Raw genomic sequence first — 25,020 nt, 5'->3', positions numbered from 1 at the left:
AGTCCACAGACCCCTCACTCTGAGCTTGTTCATATGTGCTCCCCATCCTATCTGGGATGCGCCTGTGGTGATGGTCACTGTTGGGCTTGGTGGTAAGGGCTTCCCTATTGTTATGTTCTCCCTGTTCCACCATGCTATCTCTTCTTGCACTGCGTACGTTACAACCACTAGATCCTCCCAACTTCCGTTTGCTTGTGACCATTGCTGTTGCAGCCATTCCTGGAATGGTCTCATGTGTAGGCGCACATTGGGAACTAGGTGAATGCATGACGCCATCATCCCCATGATCTTGCTCGCTGTTCTCACTGTCAGAGCTCACCCCTTCTGGTAGAGGTGTGTCTCCTTCAGCAGGGCTAGTGTCCTTTTCTCGCTGGGCATCACCGTTCTCTTTACGGTGTTTATCTGCGCCCCCAGGAAGATCTTCACTTGTTCTGGTTCCATTGATGATTTCCCCCAGTGTATTGAGAACCCCAGCTTTGTTAGTGTTCTTGTGACACGCTGTGCGTGTTCCTCGCATTTTTCACGTGAACTTGCCTTTATTAGTCAGTCGTCGAGGTAAGGATACACGTGAATCCCTTCCCTCCGCAGGTAAGCTGCTACTGCTGCAAGGCATTTGGTGAAAACCCTTGGTGCAGACTTTAGACCGAATGCCAAGGTTGTGAATTGGTAGTGATCCTTGTTGATGGTGACCCTTAACAGATTCTTGTGCTGCCTGTTCATTGGGATGTGCAGGTAGGCATCTTTGAGATCCACGGTGGACATGAAGTCTCCGTCTCTCATTTGTGGGAGTAATTCTTGTAGGGATGTCATTTTGAATTTTTGCGTCCTTACGTACTTGTTTAGGAATCCTAGATCCAGGATGGGTCTTAGTGTTTCGTCCACCTTTGGTACCAGGAAGTAGCTAGAGTACACTCCCTTGTTCCTTTCTTTGAATGGTACTGGTTCTATGGCCTCCTTTTGGAGTAGCTGTAATGCTTTCTCTACAAGTTGCGCTAGCTCTTGTCCTGAGTGTTCCTTTCTCTTTGGTTTTTTGTTTGGAGGTCTCCTGTCCAATTCTATGCAGTATCCTTACTGTATGATGTTGAGTATCCATTTGTCTGTTATTTTTCTCCATTCTTGGAGGAAAAATCTGAGTCTGCCGCCCACCGGTGCTGCATGCTCGTAGGCGTTTGGTTCGTGTAACCCTCTTTTGTTGGTTCCTTTGTGCTCTACCCTTGGAGGGATGCTGTGGGTGAGCACTCTCGTCCGTGCAAAGTCACTTTGAGGCGGGTTGGTCTCCCCCCTCTTCTTCTTTGGCCTCGTCCGTTTCCCCTACTGCGAAAGGACTGGCCCCAGAGGCTGGTACTGCCAGTTCAGTTTCTGCTGCCCCTGTTGCCCGAGACCCTCGCCTTGCTGGAATGTTTGATGTGACGTTCCCGGCTGGTTTCCTCCCCTTCCGTAAGGTCTCCGTGTCGGGGTACCTCTTCTCATCCCTCTGAATTGCAGGGCCCCCATGGACCTCGCTGTCTCATTCTCTTTTTTGAGTTGGGTGAGTTTCTCATCGACTGGTCCCCCGAACAGCGTTTCTCCGTTGAAAGGGGTGTTCAGGATGTTGTTCTGTACCTCTTGCTTGAATCCTGAAATTCTGAGCCAGGCCTTTCTCCTTTCAGTGATTCCTATTGCCATCAGTCTGCTTGATGTCTCTGCCCCGTCCAACGCTGTTTTAAGGCATGAATTTGCTATATTCTTCCCCTCTTCCACTAGATGCGAAGCTCTTTGTTGGTATTGCTCGGGGAGATGCTTGATTAGGTCCCCCATTTCGTCCCAATGTTGGTACTGGTGCCTGTTCAGTAGTGCATTGGAGTTCGCCATGCACCAGTGCATTGCCGCGTTTCTCTCTATTTTCCTGCCAGTGAGGTCCATCCTTCTGCTCTCCTTGTCAGGAGGTGGTTCAGAGGTTGCCGGAACATTGGCCCTCTTTCTGGCTGTAGATGCGATAATGGAGTCTGCTATGACAGATCCCTTGATGTATGGAGGATCCTGAGAGGAATGTTTATATTTTTTCTCTGTTCTGGGTGTGATGGATCTGCATGTTGCAGGGTCCTTGAACGCCTCCTTCCCCTGGTTCATGACACTCTGAAGCATGGGGAGGAACTGGCTCCAAGTTTGGACGGGGAGCAGTGTCTCGAGTAAAAAGTCAGCTTTCGGTTTTTCGTCCTCTAGTTTCACGCCAAAAGCTGCATCCGCGCTCTTTACGACCATGTTGTAAGCCCCAATATCATCTGGCAGCGAAGGCCTCGAAGTTTAAGTCTCCACAGGCTCTTCTGGATTTTCAGCGTCTAGGTCCTGCGTCGTCGACGGCGCCGAGCCGTTGTTCGATTGCTGTTCCTCCTCTTCTTCTCCCTCATAGTAGAGATCATCTTCCTCTTCTTCGGGTGTTTGACTGCTCTTCGGCATCGAACTCGTCCTGCTCTTCGACCTCGACGATAACCGGCGGTGGTTTTGTTGGGATTGTAAATTTCTTCATCTTCTCGTCAAACTCCTTCTTCCTTTGAAGGATGCTCTCCATCTCCGCCTCGAGCCTTCTCTTTTTCTTCCCCATTTCAGAGGCTTGTTCGGTGTCGAGCGCTGGCCTTATCGACGGAGCTTGCGTCGACGCGACCTTGTCCTTCGTCGTCGAACGCCCAACCTCGTGGGCCTGTTTCGACTAACTTTGTTTTTCGGCGGCCTTCGGCACCTGGGACTCCTTCTCGAAGGATCCGCTGGCCCTTTCGTCCTTTGATCCACTCGCGGTCGGCGAAATTTTCGGCGCCGGTGTTCCTTTCGAGGACTTAGACTCTGGTTTTCGAGAGTCAGTCTCTGTTTTTCGGGGCCCTTTCGGGGTTTTTCGTGCTCGACGTCTCTCCTACCTTGTCAGACGTCTTCTTATCGGTCTCTGTGACCGTGAAGTCATCAGGTCCCTCGGCGACGTTGTCTTCATCGTCGGTGGAGAGGCCCAGGTCGTACAGAAACGGGGCCTTACCCTTGCCTTCCATGTTGTAGTTGGCTCTCCTCTGCCTCTCTCTCACCCTGAGTGTCTTCGGTGTTAAGGCGGAGCAGGCGTTGCAGTCTTTGCTCTCGTGGTCGACTGGCAGGCAAAGGTTGCAGACCGGATGTTGGTCCTTCTGCGTGTACTTGTGGTGGCAGTTACGGCAGAATTTAAAAGGTGTTTTGTCCATTCCTGCGCTCAGTGTCCCTGAGTGTGCATTCTCCATTGGACGTCGAAGATCGAGGTTCTCCTCCTTCTTCGTCGTCCCGGCTCAATGTTCTTCCTGTCTGTAGTCTCCTATAATTTTCCTTCGATTAAACTCGTGCTCTTCTTCTTTCTTCGTTAAAAAACTCTGGAGCTTCTCGGTGACGATCCAGACCCAACGGCGGAAAAAATAATCTGAAGATGGCACCCCAAGGTGGGACTTCCGCAGGAAGCATGCAGACGTCACGAGAAGTACACCAAATGGTGGGACGTAGACGCCCACCTGGGCTACAAAAAAAAAAAAAAAAAAAAAAGACAAGAAAGACTACGATTCCGGACCCAACCACCAGACCGCGGAATAATGCACAGCATAGTGAATCCAGAAAGATTCACGCTGCAAAATTGACTAAATGACCAAGGACTCCCTCTTACCACCAGATTTTCTTAAGGTAGTGGGTTAACCGTCAAGGCCTCTGACATGACATGAAGCTCCAGTGGTTTGATTGAGGACAACAATTAAGGACATATCACATGTAGTCTGCCTTCTATGTCAACAATAATATGGGCAACCATCATCTGCTTTAAATATACAAAGCAACTGACCATAGCCTTTTCCTTTTGCTCTTAGTAAAGAAATTGTTGGCTCACCAAGTGAACACCACCACAGTCCAGTGGACAAACATGCTAAGTGCCACTTTTAGGCAAACAGCAGACCTGGTTGCACAGCAGTCATTTGTGTACTCTGCGGAGCGCTCCCTCTCTTGATCCTAAAGGATTTGGAACCCGGAACAAAGGAGGGTTATGTGGATCCCACTGTTATACAAAATGTCTAATCAAGGCGTGTGGATCAGCTGTCATCAACTGAAGAACTGTTTTGGGGAAGGGGGAGTTCTCCTTTCAAGAGTCCTTTCCAGGCTGTTCTTCAGACACCGCCTTTGTGCATAGTGAGATTTCTCACCACAGGGGGCCTAGGGGATGGCTCCATCTTTGAGCACCCACAATAGAGCACAAAAGATGTGTGAGGGTTTTTGTCCTGTGGGTCTTCCACCCAAATGAAGCAGTAATCAGGGAAGGACAAAAGGTCAGGCCTCACCTAGAGATGTCCCCACCATTTACAACAGAGGTTTGTAGTCCCTCCCCCCTCACGCACAAGATCCAACAAATGGCAGTGCCCAGAAAGACTAAATAGCTAGCCAAACGGCTCATAGAATTTCTAGACCACTCTATCTCCATTCCTCACGTCAGTGTCTGGGACTCCTAACTCCAGCTACAGGAATGCATGCTACACGTCCATTGTCTGGGGACGTAGCCCTCCTCCCTCCATCTTCTACTAGGCCAGGCCAGGAGCATACAAAATGGATCCCACTGGCCTTCATTACTCTGGCTCACTCACACCGTACATATGTTAGACATACAAACATGCTTAAAACACATTTTAAACATGCTTAAAACACTCTTGCACTGACATGAATGTCAGTGTAAGTGTGCGCGCATGCTCATTGATGCGATCCCCAACCATTTAACCCTCTCAGCCTTCAATCGACCTCCACCACCAACCACCTGTTCTCCACTTGGAAACAGCTCATCACACAGAATGCAGCCACCCTAATGAATTCCATCCACTCAGGGGCACCCACCTATCGTTGCCCCCACCGAATCTTCAACCTCAGAAGAGATGAGATCTGTCGCCAACTCAAAAATCCTCAACGCCTCATTAACCACTGCCACCTTTCCCAATGCCTAGAAACACGAAGAGGTCAGACCCTCCTCAAGAAACCCTTGGCAGACCCCAACGAACTCCGGAACTACTGTTCCATCTTACTTCTCTCGTTCCCCGCCAAAGTCCTGGAAAAAGCCATCAACCTCCAACTCACCGAACACCTGGAGAGTAATAACCTACTGGACCCCTCCCTATTAGACTTCCGAACCAACCACAGCAACAAAACAGCACTGATCGCTACAACTGACGACATCTGCACCCTACTCGACAGAGGAGAATCAGCCACCCTGATTCTGCTGGACTTCTCTGTAGCCTTCGACACAGTCTCCCACCAGACACTCATCAACCGCCTACACCAGACTGATGTAACAGACGAAGCGCTCAGGGCGCACTCAGAGTCTGACTCCCTCCTTTCACATCACAAGCCAAGCACAACATCTAGGACGTGCCCCAAGGCTCATCCCTCAGCCCAACCCTCTTCAACATCTATATGACACCACTCGCAGACATCATCAGGTCACACAACTTTGTCTCTAATGACGACGACACCGAGCTTGTCCGATCGCTCTCTGCCGACCCCACCTCGGCAAAGACAAACTTCCACAACTGTATGAAGAAAGTCTCGGCCTGGATGAAGGGTAACTGTCTCAAGCTCAACACAGACAAGAAGGAAGTCCTAATCTTCTGCAAAGACACTGCCCTATGGAACGACTCCTGGGGCCGTCAGAACTTGGACCCACCACTATGTCACAAAACCACACCCACAACCTCGGCATCATCCTTGACAGCAAACTCTCAATGAAATGTCAGGTTAACGCAGTCTCCCAAGCCTACGTACACACACTCCTCATGCTCGGCAAAAATTGAAGTGGCTCCCCATCAACACTAGGAAGACTAACGCAGGCCCTCATCACCAGCAGACTGGACTAAGGCAACACACTCTATGCAGGTACCACCGCCAAAATCATACAAAGACTACAGACAATCCGGAACACTGCTGCCAGACTTATCCTCAACCTGCCAAAGAGAAACTACATCACCCATCACCTGAAAGACCTCTGCTGGCTCTCGGTCCAGAAGAGATGCCAGTTCAAGCTCCTGACACGTGCCTACAAAACCCTCCATGACCAAGGACCGGCCTACACGAACCATCATCTGCACTTCCACCAACACCCCAGCAACCTCCGCACACCTCGCCCTCACACAGACACCACACATATGCTGCTGCCGCGCTGTAGGATGATCCTTCCTCCATCTTGCCACCAAAGCCTGGAACACACTACAGCCACACCTCCACACCTTGTCCTCGCTGACCAACTTCAGGAAGGGGCACAAGACCTGGCTTGTCGACTGAGACCTACAGCCAGCGCCTGGATACCCTCTCGGGTGACAAGTTGCACTTTAAAAACACGACTTGATTGATTGGTTGAAGCAGACCTTTACAAAGACGGGCTAGCATGCCTCACCCGGAATGATCCACATAAAATACGATATAGTCACACAATTAATTCTCTTAACCACGGTGTGCTCCCCCCACCACTTAATGCACTATACTCATAAAGGGGACAGTAGTCCAATATCAGTACTGAGGGTACGCTTGGTAAACCCCCCCCTCATCCCCCCCCAGTTCACAAGACAAGTCTAGGGCCTTTCAAAGTCAGGGAGAAGCTTTGGCCACGTGCACATGCTTAGTTCAGAGTGACTAAAGAAGCAAAATAAATTTTAAAAATCAGTTTACCAGATATATAAACAGTTGGGAACTCCAGGAAGGGGAACACACTCATATACTATACAGGGACATACCCATCCTAACAGGGAGAAATTAATGGCCTTGATGCACCACTGCAGTGAGCAAGTCACTTTTACTAACCTCATAAAAAATACATAATGGATCAATGGAAGGTAATAACCCATGGCGGCCTGTACTACACATGCATAATACCTTAATTACTAGAATTGCTTATTTGGTAGCAGGCTTTCTATTCTCTATGTGGTGCACTCGTCGAGTACTCCTAAAGTCAACTCTGAAAAATTAATAGTAAAATAAATAGAATACATGAAATGAATGACGATGATCCAACCTCTGCTCACCCCTTGTCTAACGATGATAATTCAATGGTATTACTTGTTTAATCTGGAATTATTGCTATGGTTTAATTTATTTGTTTTCAATAGAAATTCACCGTCATAACGGATTGATGCCTTTGAGATTCGAACGTTTATACCAGAGTAGTTAAAACTTTGATTAGCTTAATCTCGCCTGGTGAATTGTTTGTATATTTGGCACATGCACCTTATAATCGTCATCATTACTCCCTACTTCTGATCAGTACAGTGACTCATATGAAGTGAACCTCCTACCACTTAGCTTCTACCGTAGATTGTACTGTATTTTATAATGTTTTAGGCTATAACTGGCTGTTTTTATCTAATTTCTATAACTGCACGTATTTGGCTTTTTTATATTTATTTTAAAGTAAATGCAATGTCTGCTATTTTATCTGTGCTTTTATGGTCAAACTGACCGAAATAAAGTTATTGAAACTGAAACTGAATAATATTCTGGCATCTCAGAATAGCAAACCCGTCAGTAGACAGCACTGGTGTAGAAGGTGGGAAATGTTTATGCATGCACTCCAGGATAAGGAACTGAAAATGATTTTATATTTTGTAGAGAAAGGGAGTCCAGCGATCACATTGGTCGAGATATTAACTGCATGCAAACCAGAGAAGAACTGAAATGCAGTGCAACAACGCCACCAGGCAGGAGTTCTCAGATGTACAAAAGTCAAAATGTGGTCAACGCTTTCAGAAAAGAAAGCAGGAATGCCAGATTCACATAGATACAACTTAGCCATCCGCAACACACTCACATCACATCTGAAACGAATGATGGTCAACCAGACCTATGCCCCACATGTAACGTAGAGGGAGCAAACAACTGTTATATGCGATAGGAACATGCGGAGGTTAAAAATCTTTAAATCAAGACAGTACGTTATAGCAAAGAAAAAGCAGGTCAGCAAAAGTGCACGCAACCCTTTGCTGGAAATTGTAGCACAACTGAAATATCGTGTGCATCACTGAACGACATTAGAAATATTGACAACTACAATAATCAAACTCAATGGGAGTTCACATGAGAATGATGGCCAATGACGTGCAGGGCCCCTAGAGGCCAGCACTCACGAATACTGTTGAATTTAATGAGTGATAAATCCAAGGACTTGGATTGTCATAATTCAATTAGAAACCAGAAATCTTAGGCCGGAGTCTAGAATGCGACAAACTGCTGGATGTCAGAGCCAGAAAAGGTGAATATAATAAGAATTCAGGGAGATGGAACAACAGGATTTCTGCACTGGGGAACGCTTCTGAATGTTACAGGGCCCACCCGACTACAGACAGAGGCGCAACTACAGTCAAATTTCAGGGGGGGGATATTCTTCCAGCAATCGGCGGCAGCAGTGCTGGCTTCTGGGCGGTGCGACCGCACCAGATGCCAAGGTCAGAGGGGCGCCATTTGTGTCTGAAATCGGCGCCAGTCACATCGCCCAAAAGCCTGCACTGTTAAACACTGTTGTCCCTCTTTCTTTTCTACGATGTTAATCTTCGCAGAAATGGAAGAGAGAAAACTGTTTAACAAATCAGGAGTCACGCTTTTGCCCGCCCATGCATTGCTGTAAAGTGTTTGGCTTAGCTGTACTTTAGGCAACATGACCATCCCGCGGAACGGACGGCACATACACTGACGGCTGTAGACTTCGACATGACGTACACAAGGCGCAGAAACGCATTATAGACACCAACAGAATGTTTGCACCAACTAACTCGTAATCCGTTTTCTTTTATGCCCGAATTACTTCAAAATGCCAATTCTATGTCAGGACCGGAGGTTCCGATTATGCTTCTCTTTTTTTTACTCAAACTCAGCAGCCAATCAGATTACAGTAGCAGAAAAAACTACAATACCCATGAATACAGTGGGTATCACCTGACAACCATAGAGAGTCCCTCTATAAAAGGTCCATAAGAGAATACCACATCCTCTTTGCTGCTCCGCAGCCAGTTAAGTGCTTTCACATTATTGCATTGTTCATTTTCTTACTGCACTGTATTGCTGCGTATTGCCTGTGACATTCATTGCTTTACCCCGCTTGTACCTCGCTTGGCCACGTAGCGCTGCAATTCATTTGGCTCTTGTTTTCATTGTTTTGCCTTACAAGGTTCTTCTTTCTATGTGGGAGCGTGTGTCACCTCCTTGCCTCGGGCGCTTCACGCCTGCGCGTTTGCTTTTATTTGTGGAGCGTGAGACCGGGGGTAGAGGACAGCGCGTCTGTGTATCGCGCTGTCCTCTTTTCATTGCAGACTAGGTGGCCGTTACCGCGCATGCGCGGCGGCCATTTTGTTTGTTTACACGGCGTACTTTGCCGTTTTTCCTTCAAATTGGAGCGCGAGAGCAGCGCTTTTGATACTCAATTGCCCACAGCCTAGTTTTTTGCCCCCATTGACGCCCAAAATAGCATAAAAGGTTTTGGGCTGTATAATTATTGCATAGGCTTTGCTTAGAGTGGTTCTTTCTTGGCAAGCCGTCCCTCCATGTTTTAAATTAATTTCTACACAGTTCTTTTGTATGTGTGTGTTTTGGCTTGCCTGGGGTAGTTTCCACTCCCCCTTATTTTGCCTTTTGGCATTACATTTGAGTACTGTTTTACTACCTCCTGTGGGCATTATTTCACTTCTAAAAAGTGTTACTATGGCTGACTATTTTGAGAAGGAAGAATACTATTATGACGAAGGGGCCTCTGGGTCCATGGAACGGGAATTGGTCGAGGCACTTGATGTGGGTGTCCAACAGTCGGTTAATAAAGCGCTGGTTTGCGCTATTCAGCCTTTGAAGCGCCACTTATGTTCCTATGTTGTCCAACAGGGCTGGTTGCCGGGTCCTTCTGCTAAGGCTCCAAACCCTCACAAATCTGATTTAGCAAAATTGGCCAAGGCTCACTCCAATGATCATTCTTACGTTCATACCTCCAAACCTGCGGCGAGCTCTACTTCTCGCCAGGCGCATGATGGGTATACGTCTTTCGCTCCGTCATCTGACCATGACGATTCACCCCCTCCTGCACAAAAAGGCTCGTAAGGAGCATTTTGTTGATGCACTCTCGCATCCTCAACTTCTGACCTTTGAACCTAAGGACATTGTACATCCTAATTCTTCTGCATGGCTCCCGTCCACAGAAGTTGCAGAATATGTTCAGGCTCATATTCGCCAACCTTTTGATAAAGATGTACGGACGCGTCTACGTTCGGAATGTCCGGGTCCTGATCTAGCCGATAAATTGGCTGACACGCCGGACGTAGATCCGTCCATGATGACGTATTTGAAAAACTATGCTAAGGACCCTAAAAAGGGTATTGATAGAGCTTGGCGTTCCTGCCAATACAAGTTATTAGACTTGCTGGGTCCCCTTACCAAACTTTTGGATTTGGGATTTCGGGCTAAGGAATCCTCTTCTGCTATAGTCACTGATGAACTTATTGAGTGGGCTCAGAGAGCCGTTTGTATTTTGGGCAGTGCCAATTGTGCCATGTCTTGTGAACGTAGGCGTTCAATTCTTTTGAAATTAGATCCGAAATTAGCGGAACTGTCCTCTTCTGAATCTGGCCCATTGGCTCAGGGTTTATTATTTGGGCAACCTTTTCTGAAAAAGTTGACCAAGTTGGTTGCCACTTTCAGCGGTCTGGACAAGGCTCAGTCGTCCCTTCGACGAGCTTTCCGTCCGGTTTTTGGTCGGGCCGGACGATATAGAGGACTATCGTTCGGCCGCGGAAATAGTCAAGGTTCCCAGTGTGGACCTCAGTCCCACCGTTGAGGGTATCAGGACTCCGGATATAAGAATACTTCCAATTTCTACCCCAGTCGCAGAGCCCGCAACAGGTTCCGGAAAGGACGTTACGATGCAAATCAAGGGGGACATCACGATTCCTCCGCTTCAGGTGAGTTTACTAACCCCTTCGGAGGTTGTGGTGGGGGGCAGGGTTCAATTTTTTCTCCCCAATTGGTGATACATCTCGAACGATGCTTGGGTGTTAGAAACCGTGATGGGTTACAAGATAGAGTTCTTCAGTTTTCCCTCCCAGTCTCATCCTCCATCCCCTCTGGTTTTTTCCCTTCAAGATCAAACAGTTATTTCCACAGAAATAGATTCTCTTCTGCACAAAGGAGCCATTGTTCGAACCACCCCTCATCCTCACGGTTTCTCCAGCAATATCTTTCTGGTCCAAAAGAAAGGGGGCAGATCCAGACTGGTTCTAAATCTCAAAGACTTCAATGGCTGGGTCATTTATCATCACTTCAAGATGGAGGGCATCCATCTTCTTCGAGATCTTCTTCAGGAAGGGGACTGGATGGTCCGTCTGGACCTGAAGGATGCGTATCTGTCAATTCCCATTTTCGGTCCTCATCGTCGGTTTCTCCAGTTCCAATGGCAGGGGGCCTGGTTCGAGTACAAGGTTCTCCCGTTCGGCCTATCGTCAGCACCTTGGTGCTTCATGAAACTTCTGAAGCCTGTCGTGGAGTCACTCAGAGCACGGGGTGTTCGTCTGAGCATTTACTTGGACGACATTCTTATCATGGCTCGTTGTCCTAGTCTTCTCCTGACTCATTTGGAATGGTCAATCCATCTTTTACAATCGCTCGGCTTTCTTGTGAATCCACAGAAGTCAATGTTCGTTCCGTCTCAATCAACAGAATTTCTGGGTTTTCTGGTCAATTCTCGCAGTTGTCAGCTCCTCTTACCCTCTCAGAAGATCAGATCCATCAAGAGGGAATGGAGATTGATTTTACACAAACAGATTGTGTCTTTGAGATCGGTAGCCCGGATAGTTGGCCTTCTAGCTTCAACAATTCAGGCAATATACCCGGGTCCTCTCCATTACCGAGCACTTCAGCGACTCAAAATCCGCCATCTCCAGAAAGGCCTCAAATATTCAGATCAGATTCCTCTTTCGGAGGAGGCGAGGTGGGCGATGTTGTGGTGGTTGGAACACATGGAGTCTTGGAATGGTCGAGCCCTATTCGGGGCGACTCCGGAAGTGGTGATAGAGTGCGATGCCAGTCGGTGGGGAGCCCGTTGCGGTTCTCTAACCACGGGGGGCCGGTGGTCCCAGAGCGAATTATCTCTCCATATCAATTGTTTAGAACTTCTAGCAGGATCCTTTGCGATTCGTTGTCTTTCACCCCGCATGACGAATTGTTGCATCCTTCTCCGCATGGACAATGTGTCAGCGGTTCGATATGTCAACAAATTAGAGGGCACAAGGTCCAAGATCGTGGCAGAGATTGCCAAGGATTTCTGGCACTTTTGCCTTCAGAGACAAATCTCAGTGATTGCAGAATATCTTCCGGGGTGCAACAATCTAATTGCCGATTGGAACTCTCGTCATCTCAGAGACTTCAGCGATTGGAGACTTCATCCTCGTGTCTTCACGACTCTCACTCGGGTTTGGGGTCCGTGTCAAATAGATCTTTTTGCCTCTCGTCTCAACAGGCAACTTCCTCTGTTTTTCAGCTGGCGCCCGGATCCGGAAGCTCTGGCCACGGATCCATTTCTGCAGGACTGGCCGTCTCATCTCTGTTATGCCTTTCCCCCGTTCGTGATGCTCCCCAGAGTCTTGGTTCGCACAAAACGTTATCAGTCAGAATGGATTCTGATCACTCCTCTTCGGAGGGCTCAGGCTTGGTTCCCGGTTCTTCTGGAGAGGATATGTGCAGTGCCGCTCCTTCTTCCCCAACGTTGGAATCTGTTGCTGGACCCTCTAGGCAACCCGCATCCTCTGATCGAATCAGGTCAACTTCTTCTTGTGGCCTGGCGGGTTTTGGGGATCGCTGGAAAATCCCAGGCCTTTCGCGAGACGCTACCAAGTTTATCAGCGAGGCTTGGTCTCCCAACACGCACAAACGTTATTCCGCAGCCTGGAAACGATGGTGTTGTTGGTGCGATCGACGGGAGGTGGATCCCGCTTCAGCAGATCTCTTTAATTGTGAATTTCCTTGCATCTATCGCTTCTTCCGGTCTTGCTTATAGAACGGTTAATAATTTTCTTTCTGCTATTTCGGCTGGCCATATTACAATCAATGACAAACCTGCAGGTGAGCATCCTTTGGTTTACAAATTACTCAGGGGTATTAGGTTGGTGAAACCTCCTTGCCCTAAATATGTTGCTTTATGGGATGTTTCGATGGTTTTACGATTCTTAGAAACCTGATCTTCCAATTGTAATCTGTCCCACAAACAGCTTTCGGCCAAATTAGCTATGTTGTTATGTTTGGTTTCTTGTAAACGCGTCTCGGATATCCGTGCTCTGGATCTGGCAGGTCGTAGATTTTCACCTGAAGGTGTTACTTTTGCCATCTCTAGACGTACGAAGTGCAATACTACTTCTATTACTTAGCCGAGTTTTCCTAACAATACTAAACTTTGTGTAGTTCAATGTATTAAGGATTATGAGGTAAGTACTGCTCAATTTCGACAGGATAATCGGGGTCAATTGTTGATTGCTTTACAAAAACCTTTTCGCCCTGTCACCCCCTGCTACCCTGGCACGATGGGTGAGATGGCTCATGAGTGAGGCTGGAATCGATGTTACAAAATTTGGTGCACACTCCGCTCGTGGAGCTATGGCCTCCAATCCAAAGCTTTCTCTTTGGGAGTTGGTTTAATGGATATTATGAAAGCCGCTGATTGGTCAACTGATTCTATGTTTAAAACTTTTTATTACAAACCAATTGTGGATATTGCATCTGTAGTGGTGGCACAGCTTTGAACAAGCATAATCGGAGCCTCCGGTCCTGACATAGAATTCAAAATTTGCGAACATACATGACAAGAATTTTCAATTCTATTAAGGACACGGAGGCGAGGATTATCCCACCCAGTACTGTTTCATATGGTTGTTTATATCATCTGCTTTTACTGCATATGTATATTTGTATTTTGGATACATTCCTTCTTTTCCCTCCCCTTTACTGTAATGTTTTTTCTGCCATGAGAGAATGGTCTATTACGACTATCTTTACTTTCAGGTTCGGATCCTTAGTAAGGCGTGTTACTCGGTCTCCCTGGCCCGTCTTATGGTCACCTGCAGGTTCCTGTTTTTTCTGCTGCTGCGTGCATCCAGCCTTCTGTTTCCATCCTGTTGATCTGCTGTTCAAGGAACGAGCTGCATTCAATTCCAAGCTCTTCGCAAGTTGGACTGTTCTTCAAGCTATCTGTTCTGTTTACAAAGAAAGAGGATGTGATATTCTCTTATGGACCTTTTATAGAGGGACTCTCTATGGTTGTCAGGTGATACCCACTGTATTCATGGGTATTGTAGTTGTTTTTTCTGCTACTGTAATCTGATTGGTTGCTGAGTTTTCTGAGTAAAGAAAAGAGAAGCATAATCCTCGCCTCCGTGTCCTTAATAGAATTGAAAATTCTTGTCACGTATGTTTGCAAATGTTGAACTGTTCGTCTTAGGTCCTGGAAAGGTCAACAATTGCACTCGGCATTTTGAAACACCATAGTACTTCCAGCTACCATTACCCTCTGGCGCGCGCCGCTCTCCGGCACAACATGAGAGCACAATGGCACATCAATTAGTCAGCGCACCCTAACGGAAGCGGAGAAACAATTCACGACGCTAGGATACACATTAGTTAAACGGGAGATTGCTAGGGGATGGGGGGGGGGGGGGAGGTAATGCACCATGGCCCCATGTATGGATGACGGAGCTAGATAGATGCATGCTGGCGGAAACGGAGGTTTTTGTAACTAGGGGATGCCCAAAAAAATGGGATCGGAAGTGGGAAAAATGGAACAAATATCGAGGGGAACCTGTAGTATCCCCTATGGTGGAATTGGAAATGCATCAACAGAAAGAAAGAGCAGTTTGTATGTAATGTATACTTTGTTTAATGATTCGTCAGATACGAAAGTGGTGTCAGACAAGAAAATGTCGTCAGTCTACAATGTATAATGATGTTGCTAAACCAATAAATTTAAACAAAAACTGCTGCTTGAAGACAGACAAGGCATTCTTTATGTGTGTACCACGGTGTAACACAGCACTTACAGAGAGTTGCCCTCGTTGCATTACAGTCAGTCACTAGGAGTCCGAATTCTGAAAAAATGAAAAGAAAAAAAAAAAAGAAGAGGTTTGGTCTGAAAATTCGGGGATTTTTCATTTAATTGATCTCTTGACACACAGAGCCCAGCTCCGCTCTCTGCAACATATAGAAAGATCAGTAGGTCATCTTTTTTTCTTAAGCAACAATTGTCCTGTTAAATTAAAAATATAAATGCTGCCCACCCGACCCACCCCCTCTTTGTTGGGGGGTTGGGGGGGCGCCAACAAAGGTTGTCGCACAGGGCGCCACAACCTCTAAAGCCGGCCCTGATCGGCAGAGTGAAGATGCAGGGGCTCTAAGAAGGGGTGCAAGAACAACAAAGCCTCGATAAAGACCTGTGAAGTACTCTGGTGCGGCTGCAGTAAGGACCCCAGACCACAACAGCTCAAAAACTGCCTGTGTGGGTGCGGGCAAGCTGTATCAGCCCGGGCTGACACACACGACGGGGAGACTGTAACCCTTTGAGCCCAATGGGCTTTGCGCGCCTGACTACAGACCTACTTAAAGGAAATCTATAGTCCGGGCCACAGGAATTATGCAATTGTATGGCCGTGGCATTTACCGCATAATTATGGATATGCCGCATTTGCCACATATTCTGATGCATAATCTGCAGATTTTAACAACAACAACATGTTTCCAGTTCAAAAGTAACTAGAAACGGAGCAACATGTGTTGCCACGCAGTGGAAGGCCCTTTGCAAAGGTTGACTGTCACCTTTTGGTTGCTTATTTCTATATTTCTGTGTTTAACTGGTACTAATGTGATGCAACCTATGCCCAGACAGTGTTGCCAAGTCTAAAAATAAGCTAATAATCAGTAATACCTTCCCAGAATATGTAACATTACGCTGCATATTTTGGCTTTTGTTGCCGCATAATTGAGTCAACCCTGCCTCATAATTTGGCCCTCCCCTGCCACATAATTCCAGTGGCACTGCCTATAACTGGAAGGGGCGAATTAAGAGTGCTGATTAACTACAGTATATACAAGGTAGACATTGACGCAATGCGAAATATGTGTCACGCATAGCCCAATGCGTCACTAGGTAGGATTATGTAAATTGAGAATAAACCTGCCTGGAGTCAGACCTTTACTTGCCTGAGAGAGGTGTGACTTGGTAGCAGAGATGGATTACTGCTAATAACGGTTTCAGACCCAACTGTATTTAGTTTGCAGTGCAAGTTTTCACATGATGTCACTTGTTATAAGGCACCAAGCAAAAAGTGTTGCATGTTTTAAGTATGTGGCTAACAACGTTGCTTTAAACTGTAAATAGTCCCTTCTTCACATACTTTACATATACAACTGGGAGATTGTGTTTTCAAAAAGCACAGGCTCACCCTATGGGCCAAAATATATGCCTTGAGCCGTTACACCACATGAAGTTCATTGGACAGACAATTGGGTGTGGCTGTCCGGTGGCGGGAAGCAGGGCAGGGCGGTGTATGCTGTGAATAGTTACACCGCGTGAAGCTCATTGGACAGATGACGGGGAGTAGATGTCGGTGGTCGAGCTGCATTTTGTAAATAGTTACACACACCACGTGGACATTTGACAGATGATGGGATGTAGATGTCAAGGTTAGCCATGGATGCTGTGAATGATTACCTCACATGAAGTTCATTGGACAAATGATCAGCTATAGGTGCTGGGCAGAAGACGCGCGGCATGCTGTTAATGGCTACATCGCGTGAAGCCGATTGGACGGACGATGGGGTGTAGATAGAAGCCTGGGGAGATGCAGTGCAGGGGGCCACATGCTGTGAATAGTTAGACCATATGAAGTACATTAGACATATGGTACGGTGGGAAGGCAGGGTGTGTGCTACATACTTTAAAAGAGGAATTAAACTTCATTTTTGCAGGAAATATAAACGTTTAACTTGACTCAGGTTAAGTAAAAGAACCATCTGTGTTTAAAGGATCTTTTCTCGCTACTCAGATGTACGGGGAATTGGATGTCAGGTACAAGGCGGTATTACTATATGTGAAAGTCACAAACCCAGCGCACACACGTCGCTATTAGTGTAAATGTGAGTATTATATTATGGCCTGGCACGAAGTAAATGCTAAGATATCAGCTGGTCATGGAGAGATCATGTCCCTCTGCTGTCCAGTTAGTCTGTATACCCTGGTTATTTGCTTGCCCTTCCTTTCCCAACTTCACCGAAATCCAAGAGATGCACGTCGGGTACCAAAAGTACAATACTCGCACAATAAAGTAAGGTATGCAAAAGTTTTTCTTCGGCCCTACATCCGTCTGCTCGCCATCTTACACAGACGCAACTGCGGTCTACAAATCAAATTATCATACATTCTAAACTGGCTCCAACTCTACAATGTCTGCTGCTAATCTTACATTCAACAATAACTGCCGATCCAGCATGGAGTTAAATTCAGATTCACAACTCTACCACAGAGACGCACTCCCATTCCAGGCGTCCTATATTGGGCAATTAATTTGCAAACCAGGTACGAAATATATGCAAAGGCCCAACGCGTTTCAAACTTTACAGTCCTTGATCAAGGGCCAAATGGTTGACAATCTTTGCAAGCCGCGTTTTCAAACCTGGGAGTGCGTCTCAAATATATATTTGTATGTATATATCCCAGTGGCGGTTGCCATGGGGCAGTTATAGTTAGGACCATGTTTCCATAAATAATTGATTCTGTGGTTTGCTAATAACTTTGGTGGCGTTTGAAGAATCTTCACAATACTTTCTGAATAAAAGTCTCATCCACCTTATTATCTTCCTGGAAAGTGTTGGGAGTGATCCTTCAAGCAGGGATGAAAATGGGGGAGGGAGGGGTGGAGTTCCAAAATGTATTTCCCCCCCATGCATGTCTGCATATATCCCCCCCCACCTCCCCGGCTCCAATAACTTAAAAAGATACTGTGAATCGGCAGAGTAACTGTGGTAAAATAAAAAGTGTAACAGATACAATCAAAAAAGGCTCTCGTCTGTATAAAATAAAAGCCCTTGTGGTGGGCCCAGGTACAAAAAATTTTTGGGAGCGGGCATGCAGCCCCCTCCCCATGCCATTTTAAGCCCGACTTAATTTTTATGGGGAACTCTAGCAGATGTAGGTGACTGATATGGGGATGAGTCTGACTGGGTGTCCAGTGGCACTGAACGGTCAACTCCTGCGATTCCGCTCCCCAGACTAGGCGGTACCTGTCCGTTGTTATGCTCCTTTGCAGAACTGGGTCTGGGAAAGACTGTCCTTTTAGAATAGTGTTGGAATTCCACCACTGTAGAGAGGGGTAAGATTGACGGCTGATCAACACTAGATCTTCCAGCTAACCGTTCGTTTGAGACCATTGATACGATAAGCATTCTAGCAACGGACGCACAAGGAGTCTGGCATAGGGTGCTATGGCTATACATGATGCCATGGTGCCTAGGAGGTGCATCACTGCCCTTACTGTTATCTGCTGACGAGGCTGAAACTGTGGGATAGGTGTTTGAAAGGATTCAATCCTTGCTGTATTTGGGTAAGCTATCCCCGTTTGAGTATTGAGGATGGCTCCGAGGTAAGGTTGCATTTGAAGAGGTTGCCGGTGGGGCTTGATTGCATGGACTATAAAACCTAGACGAAGCAAGTTTATAGCAGTTTGAGTGTGTTGTAAACAGCTCTGACAGCTTGAACTTTTGATGAGCCAGTCGTCCAGATATGGGAAAATGTGTGTTTTGTCTGCGTAGATGAGCTGCTACTACTGCTAGACATTTGGTGAACACTTGTAGTGACTCTGAATTGAAGTACTTTGAATTGAAAATGTTTTCCATTTAGTACAAATCTGAGGTACTGTTGATGTGCTGGGTGAACTGGAATGTGAAAGTGGGAGTCCTTTGGGTCCAATGTGGCCACGAAATCACCTTGCTGTAGCAGTGGAATTATATCTTGTAGAGTGACCACATGGTAGTGCTCTGAGAGAATGTACCCGTTAAGGGTCTGAAGTTTAGGATTGACCTGACTAACCCGTCCTTCTTAGGAATGAGAAAGAAATGTGAATAAACTCTTGTGCCCTATTGGTGTAGCGGTACATACTTCATTGCTCCCTTTTGTAGAAAAAGCTTTTACTTCCTCTTTGTGCAGCTGTCGATGGTCTGCTGGCAGTCTGTGTGTGTGGGGGGTGGAATGTTTGAAGGTATTGAAGTGAGCTCCAGGCAATAACCATGTAGGGTAATATCCAACACCCAATGGTCAGCGGCGATATTCCGCCATGCAGGGAAGAACTGTTGGAATCTTCCACTGACAGGTGTGGTATGATCGGGGGAGTTTCTCAAAAAAGAGTAACCTGGAGCTTTTTTTAGCAAGTCCAACACACGTACTCCCTAACAATCCTAGTTTTAAATAGACAGGTGTGCAGTTCCTAGGACAGGTAGTGATGGTCAGGTCTGTGTAATAACCTCCCATTGGAGGAAGTGCCCTCACACACCCTGAGAGGTGTCATGCTTCATCATTTGGGCGTGCTCCTCGTCGGGCCGGCGCTGCAAGGCCCGATGGGCACCCGCGAAGGGGCTCTTTAGCACAGTTGTTTTTTTGATGAAGCAGTTTGGTGAGTGGGGGTGTGTGGGCTAAGGGGAGTAGTGTAGTGGAGTGATGCCAGTGAGTTAAAAAAGGTGTAGGGAAGCCCTGTTTATTAAACTTTTATTCATGAGGCTCGCCAATCTAAGTAAAAACAGTGTAGCCCTAATTGGAGATAATGATAGTAGAGTGTGCGTACGTGCTAATAGCACACACACCCTATAGGATCATTATCTCCAATTAGGGCTACACTACTAACCCAAGCGAATGAATAGAACCCTCTGGGGAGTAGTGTGTATCTGCAGGAGGTGAAGGTGGTGAGGAGTGTGCCCTTGATGTCACTGGTGGTGGGCTTTTACTGTGCTTTGATGGGCAGGGGCTCTCCAAGGTCGGTCTCTTTGCTGGCTTTTCCTTGGTTTGGGGAGGTGTAACCATGATTCTGCCATGTCAGGGTGAATCAACAGTTGTTTTGCCTGGCATAGAGATGTTCTTGCAAACATTCAAGTACTGGTTGCACAGTTTCAGAGCTGGCATTTTGTTTGGCTGAGGTATAGGACTATGGCTCTGAAGCAACTTTCAGTGCCGATGGTTTCGATGCGGAGTGTTTCTGGTCCGATGTACTTAGCTTTGGTGCCAAGGCGGACCAAGTGTTAAGCACCAGGGCTCTCTATTCAGAGTCGAGATTTGAGGCCGATGATTGGTGGCATGGGCCTTGTGCTGTTTCGGTGTCGGGGCTAGGTATTTCCGTTACAGCTGTTTGGTGCCGACCATGGCCCGAAAGCAGTGGCAGCTCGTGCAAGGGCTTCAGTCGGTCCAAACCAGACTGTCAGCCCATCGGGATGTTTTGCGGAGACTGTGGTCAGGATGGATGGGGCAGAGTACTCACAGTTTGTACCGGTGGAACGTCCTGGATTTCGAACTCAGACCCAAACTGTCACCATGCTAGAAGGAGCCCTCATCTGCTGCAGAGGCCCGAGGGTGTGCCTCGTGGTGGTACTCTTTGGATCCAAAAATGTCCTGAGAATCATCAACGGTGTATCTGGACATTTTGAGGTGTCTTGCGTGCCGATCGCACAGCATCTTTTTCAAGCAGAAACACTTACGCGCTGCACAGATGGATTCTTTATGATCCGAAGAAAGGCACAGGTTATACACCAGGTGTTGATCAGTGTGTGGAAACTTGGTGCGGCAATGTGGGCAAAAAACAAGAGGGTGTCTATTCCATCACCTGAATGGCATGGCATTATACAACTTGAAGAAGAAGGATTTGACCCGAGGGCGAAGGCCCTCTGGGCCTCAGTCGGCTGAAACGCGTCGACGGGCAACCAATGTAAATATGAGTAACCGCGATCAATGAAACCAACAGTAGAGGCTGAAATGCTAGCTTTTCGATGATGTCGATACGGAGCAGAGGAGCATACAGCAGAACTAGACAGCGGAAAAAAAACAATCTATCAATGGAGTTGAGGACCAGGCACATTGCAAACAAGAAGAGGAGTCACTACAACTCGTGACCCGAAAGACTTCTTTGAAGAAAAACAACTTGCACACTTCCGAGCCCGAAAAAAATAAATATATATATATATATATATATATATTCAAGTATAAGGCAGAGAAGTAGAAACACATCCTGCAGTTATGAAATGAAAAAACTGGAAGTAAGCTAAAGATCATTTACCTTTATTATGAAGTTGTGTTGTGCCGCGCGTCTTCCAGTACTGTAAGTAAGAAGTGAAGCTGATGGAAAAAAAAAAAAAATATATATATATATATATATATATATTCCCCCGTTATAGTTAGTGCAGGCAACTATAACTCACGCGACCGCAATCCTCTGCTGATGCTAATACTGTATTTAGACACTTATTTGCCCATGTCTTCTTCCATAAATTTTTAGCTATACATATATTAGAAATATTTTTTTTTCATAAAGACACATATGTCATCAGCAGAAGATTGCGGTCGCGTGAGTTATAGTTGCCTGCACTAACTATAACGGGGGAATTTCATTGGTTTTTTATCAGTAAAATTTCCGCTAACTATAACATGTCTGAAACCTATGGTTTTTTCAGTGAATTTGCAAGGTTTTTTAAATGCTAATTCCTAACTATAACGTGTGTGAAACCTATGGTTTTTTCAGTGAATTTGTACGTTTTTTTAAATGCTAAGTTACTTTACGCCATTCGTGGCGTGCACGCCCACTTAACGCAGTTCGTTCCGTGCGCGCACCGTGCGCTTCGCGCACCGTGCGCGCACGGTGAGCACGCGGTGCGCTTCGCGCACCGCGCGCCCACTTTACGCAGTTAGTGCCATACACGCAAGGTGGGCACGCAGTGCGCTACGCGCACCGCGTGCCCACGTTACGCACCGTGCGCACATGGAGGACATAATATGCGCTTCCTTGTGATGGGTAATCTGTTAAATTTAATTTGTAAGTGATGACAATAATATGCCATGCACAGAGTGTTTTTTTTTTTATTAAAATTTTTAGCGTAAGCGCACCGTACGCGTACGGTAAGCGTAATCGGCGAAATTTTCAAAAAATAAAAATTTACCGTTTTTGGCCTTTGAGGACTCAACTAACATGGCTATGTGCATGGGCGCTGTCTAAACAGCCCCTTTATATGTTTTTTGCCTTTATTTACAGCCCCCCCCTCAGAGTGCGAGAGAGAAAATGGCGGCCGCCGCTTCCTGGTTTCGACCGATTCGAATGTTTACTTAGATGTAACAGCCAATCAGAATCGCGCTCGCGCACGCCACCGTACGCGTACGGTAAGCTTACGGTAAGCGTACCGTAAGCTGGCTCAGATATATATATTGATTTAAAGGCTATTTTCTCAGAATCTACTGAACAGATTTACACCAAACCTACAAAAGGCACTTCCTTGACCTGAGGACTACCTCTCTGCCAAATTTCTAGTAATTCTGTTCAGCCGTTCGGGCTGTAGCCCTGTCTAAAGGTCCTATGGAAAAATGCATGGGAAAAACGCGTTTTGGGACCCCCCTTTTATCTCAGCCCCCGCTTGACGAATCCCCCCGAGACTTTCAGGGTAGGAGCGGAGCGTAGCGCCCCACCTATTTTGAGAAATTCGCGAGGATTCGTCGACCGGCGCCAAAGTTATTCAAAATAGAATGTTGCGGATTTCCTATGGAAAAGGGGTCCTAACTATAACTACCTACTGGCGACCGCCAGTAGGTAATATATATATATATATATATATATATATATATATATATATAAAAAAAACACTGCAAAGAAAAGAGTAACCATGTTTATCCTTACGAGTTTCGGCTAAACAGACTTGTTCACAGGTGAGCATAATCATTCTGTCGATGGTTCAGTGCCTTAAATCCCAATGGGCACGTGACTAGGATGAAATCCTACAACTCCCAACATGCACCAGCAGTGTAAATGCAAAGTGAGAACTTCTCCAATGTTAATGCTTAATAGCGTCTTCTTGATACAGTCCCAAAATATCACTATTAGATGAAAGTGCATGTTTGAGAAATAAAAGTCACGTATATTTGCTCATTATGCTGCCATAAACAAATGTCTCCTTGCCAACCATCTGTTTACTAAGTTCATAGTTAACAGCTTATTGTCTATTGCATAGAGTAGATGACGAAAGCCCATTTACTAAGACCAAACTATTTTGGGCATCGCAAACAGACTACAGATGGTGGTCTAATAATTATGTTCACACTCAACAAAAGTTCCAATAGATAATGGGGGAGCCAGGAACAGAAGTACTGTAAATGTACTTGTGAATAACATTTTACCTGTGGGATGCTTTTAAGAGCCCTGGCAGGAACAGCATAGCAACAACTACAACCACTGCTCCAATGAACTTCTGTTACAACAATCTCAGAAAAAATTACTGATCTTTCAAAAATGGAAACAGTGCTGCACCCTGGCTTGGCACCCCGGTTGTCTCCTAGAACTTATATATGTGGGTCACATCAGCATTACAACTTCTCAGAACACCAGAGAAGACTTAATTCCAAACTTGCTTCATAATTCTCAGATGGGTCTTTAGGAATGTTGACATAAACAAATAATTCAAACTAAAGAAAATAAATATGGTTAGAAATCTGTGTAACAATTAAACAAATCAGAATTGCATAAGCGCATTATTGTAAGCTAAATAAAACAAGAATTAGCAAAGCAAATAGGTCTAGCCTTCAGAGCATATTTGCTTTGTCAATGGTTTTAGAGATGCGGCACAGCTTCCCTAAAGTTGAGGTGCATGGCTAAAGAATTTTTAAAAGATGCTGCCGGCCACGTAATTTTATAGGCTTGCCTACAAAATGCCACAAGTGCATTCTTTTTAGTTACTGATCTGAGGTGGATCAGTAACTAAAAATAAAAAAATAAAGGGTGAACGTTTTTTGATTTGTGGGTGGTGGAAATCAATTCGGGGTCATGTATTGGGGGTGGAAACAACACAGAGGACGAGAGACAGAAGCAACAAGAAAGCATGGGTGGAGGCATTGGTGGGGAAGTCACTTGGGGTGGGAATGGATGGATCACATGGGCTAAAGACAGCAATGTGGAGCTGGCAGAGAGAAAGCATACAGGCAAGAAGGCAAAGTGGGGGGTGTAGGGGAGATGCACATAGGCGAGAGAGAGGAAGACAAAGAGTGGTGTGGGAAGAGAAGAACATGAGGGAGATGGCGAGAAAACACATGCATTCTTAGCGCCTGAAAAAACGAGCAGTGAAAGGGCACAGCAATGTGTTTATGTTCGGAAGCGGGACAAGAAGAGGAACAAAAGCCCACATGCGATTAAGAAGTAAGCAGACGACAATTAAGGCAACCAATGGTAAGCAACGGGGGGGCTCTACGTCCATTGTAAGATAACAATATGTCTTGCAACAGACAACGCTTGCACTATATTAGGAGAGACCTAAACATATACATCCTCACCTATATTCCTTCGCTTCTTCCATACTGGCTTCCCGACATCCAAACTCTGGTCGACAGGTCTAGTTTTTGTTTTCACCTTTGTTCGAACTGCAGGAGCTGAACCAGACCGAGGCTTAGAAAGAAGCTCAGCACCTGGAAATAGTTTGTTTAGCAGTTTAGTGACGCCTTTCCGCAGAGGTATCTTGGGGGTCAACCGCTGAGGCATAACCTCTGAAAAACCTGGGCCGAGGAAATCTATGATATTTAGTGGAAAGGTAAATCCTTTGAAGTATGGCATCTTTTGCACCATGGACACGTCTTGCAGCAAACCATATAGTGGCCCGTATATGGGAGTGAAGCTTTTCAAAATACCTCTGAAAAGAACCCTGAGAATGTAAATAAAACACATTTAAACATACAATACAATTGTGACATCAATCACCTACATTTGCCCTAACTCTGAAAATCACCCATGC

The 25,020-nt window shown here is 46.2% G+C and overlaps 1 protein-coding gene across 1 annotated transcript in view; it reads right to left on the bottom strand.

Moving 5' to 3' along the window:
• Nucleotides 1–25,020, bottom strand: part of RMP64 (ribonuclease MRP subunit p64) — a 112,099-nt gene that overhangs the window by 18,609 nt on the left and 68,470 nt on the right. The window contains exon 6 of the mRNA XM_085622101.1: nucleotides 24,566–24,930. Within this exon, the coding sequence (XP_085478227.1) occupies nucleotides 24,566–24,930 (365 nt within the window). The remainder of the gene's footprint in view (nucleotides 1–24,565; nucleotides 24,931–25,020) is intronic.

This window comes from Triturus cristatus, chromosome 8 (assembly GCF_964204655.1).
Source record: "Triturus cristatus chromosome 8, aTriCri1.1, whole genome shotgun sequence".
NCBI classification, from domain to species: Eukaryota; Metazoa; Chordata; class Amphibia; order Caudata; family Salamandridae; genus Triturus; species Triturus cristatus.
This window is presented reverse-complemented; position numbering and strand designations above follow the sequence as displayed.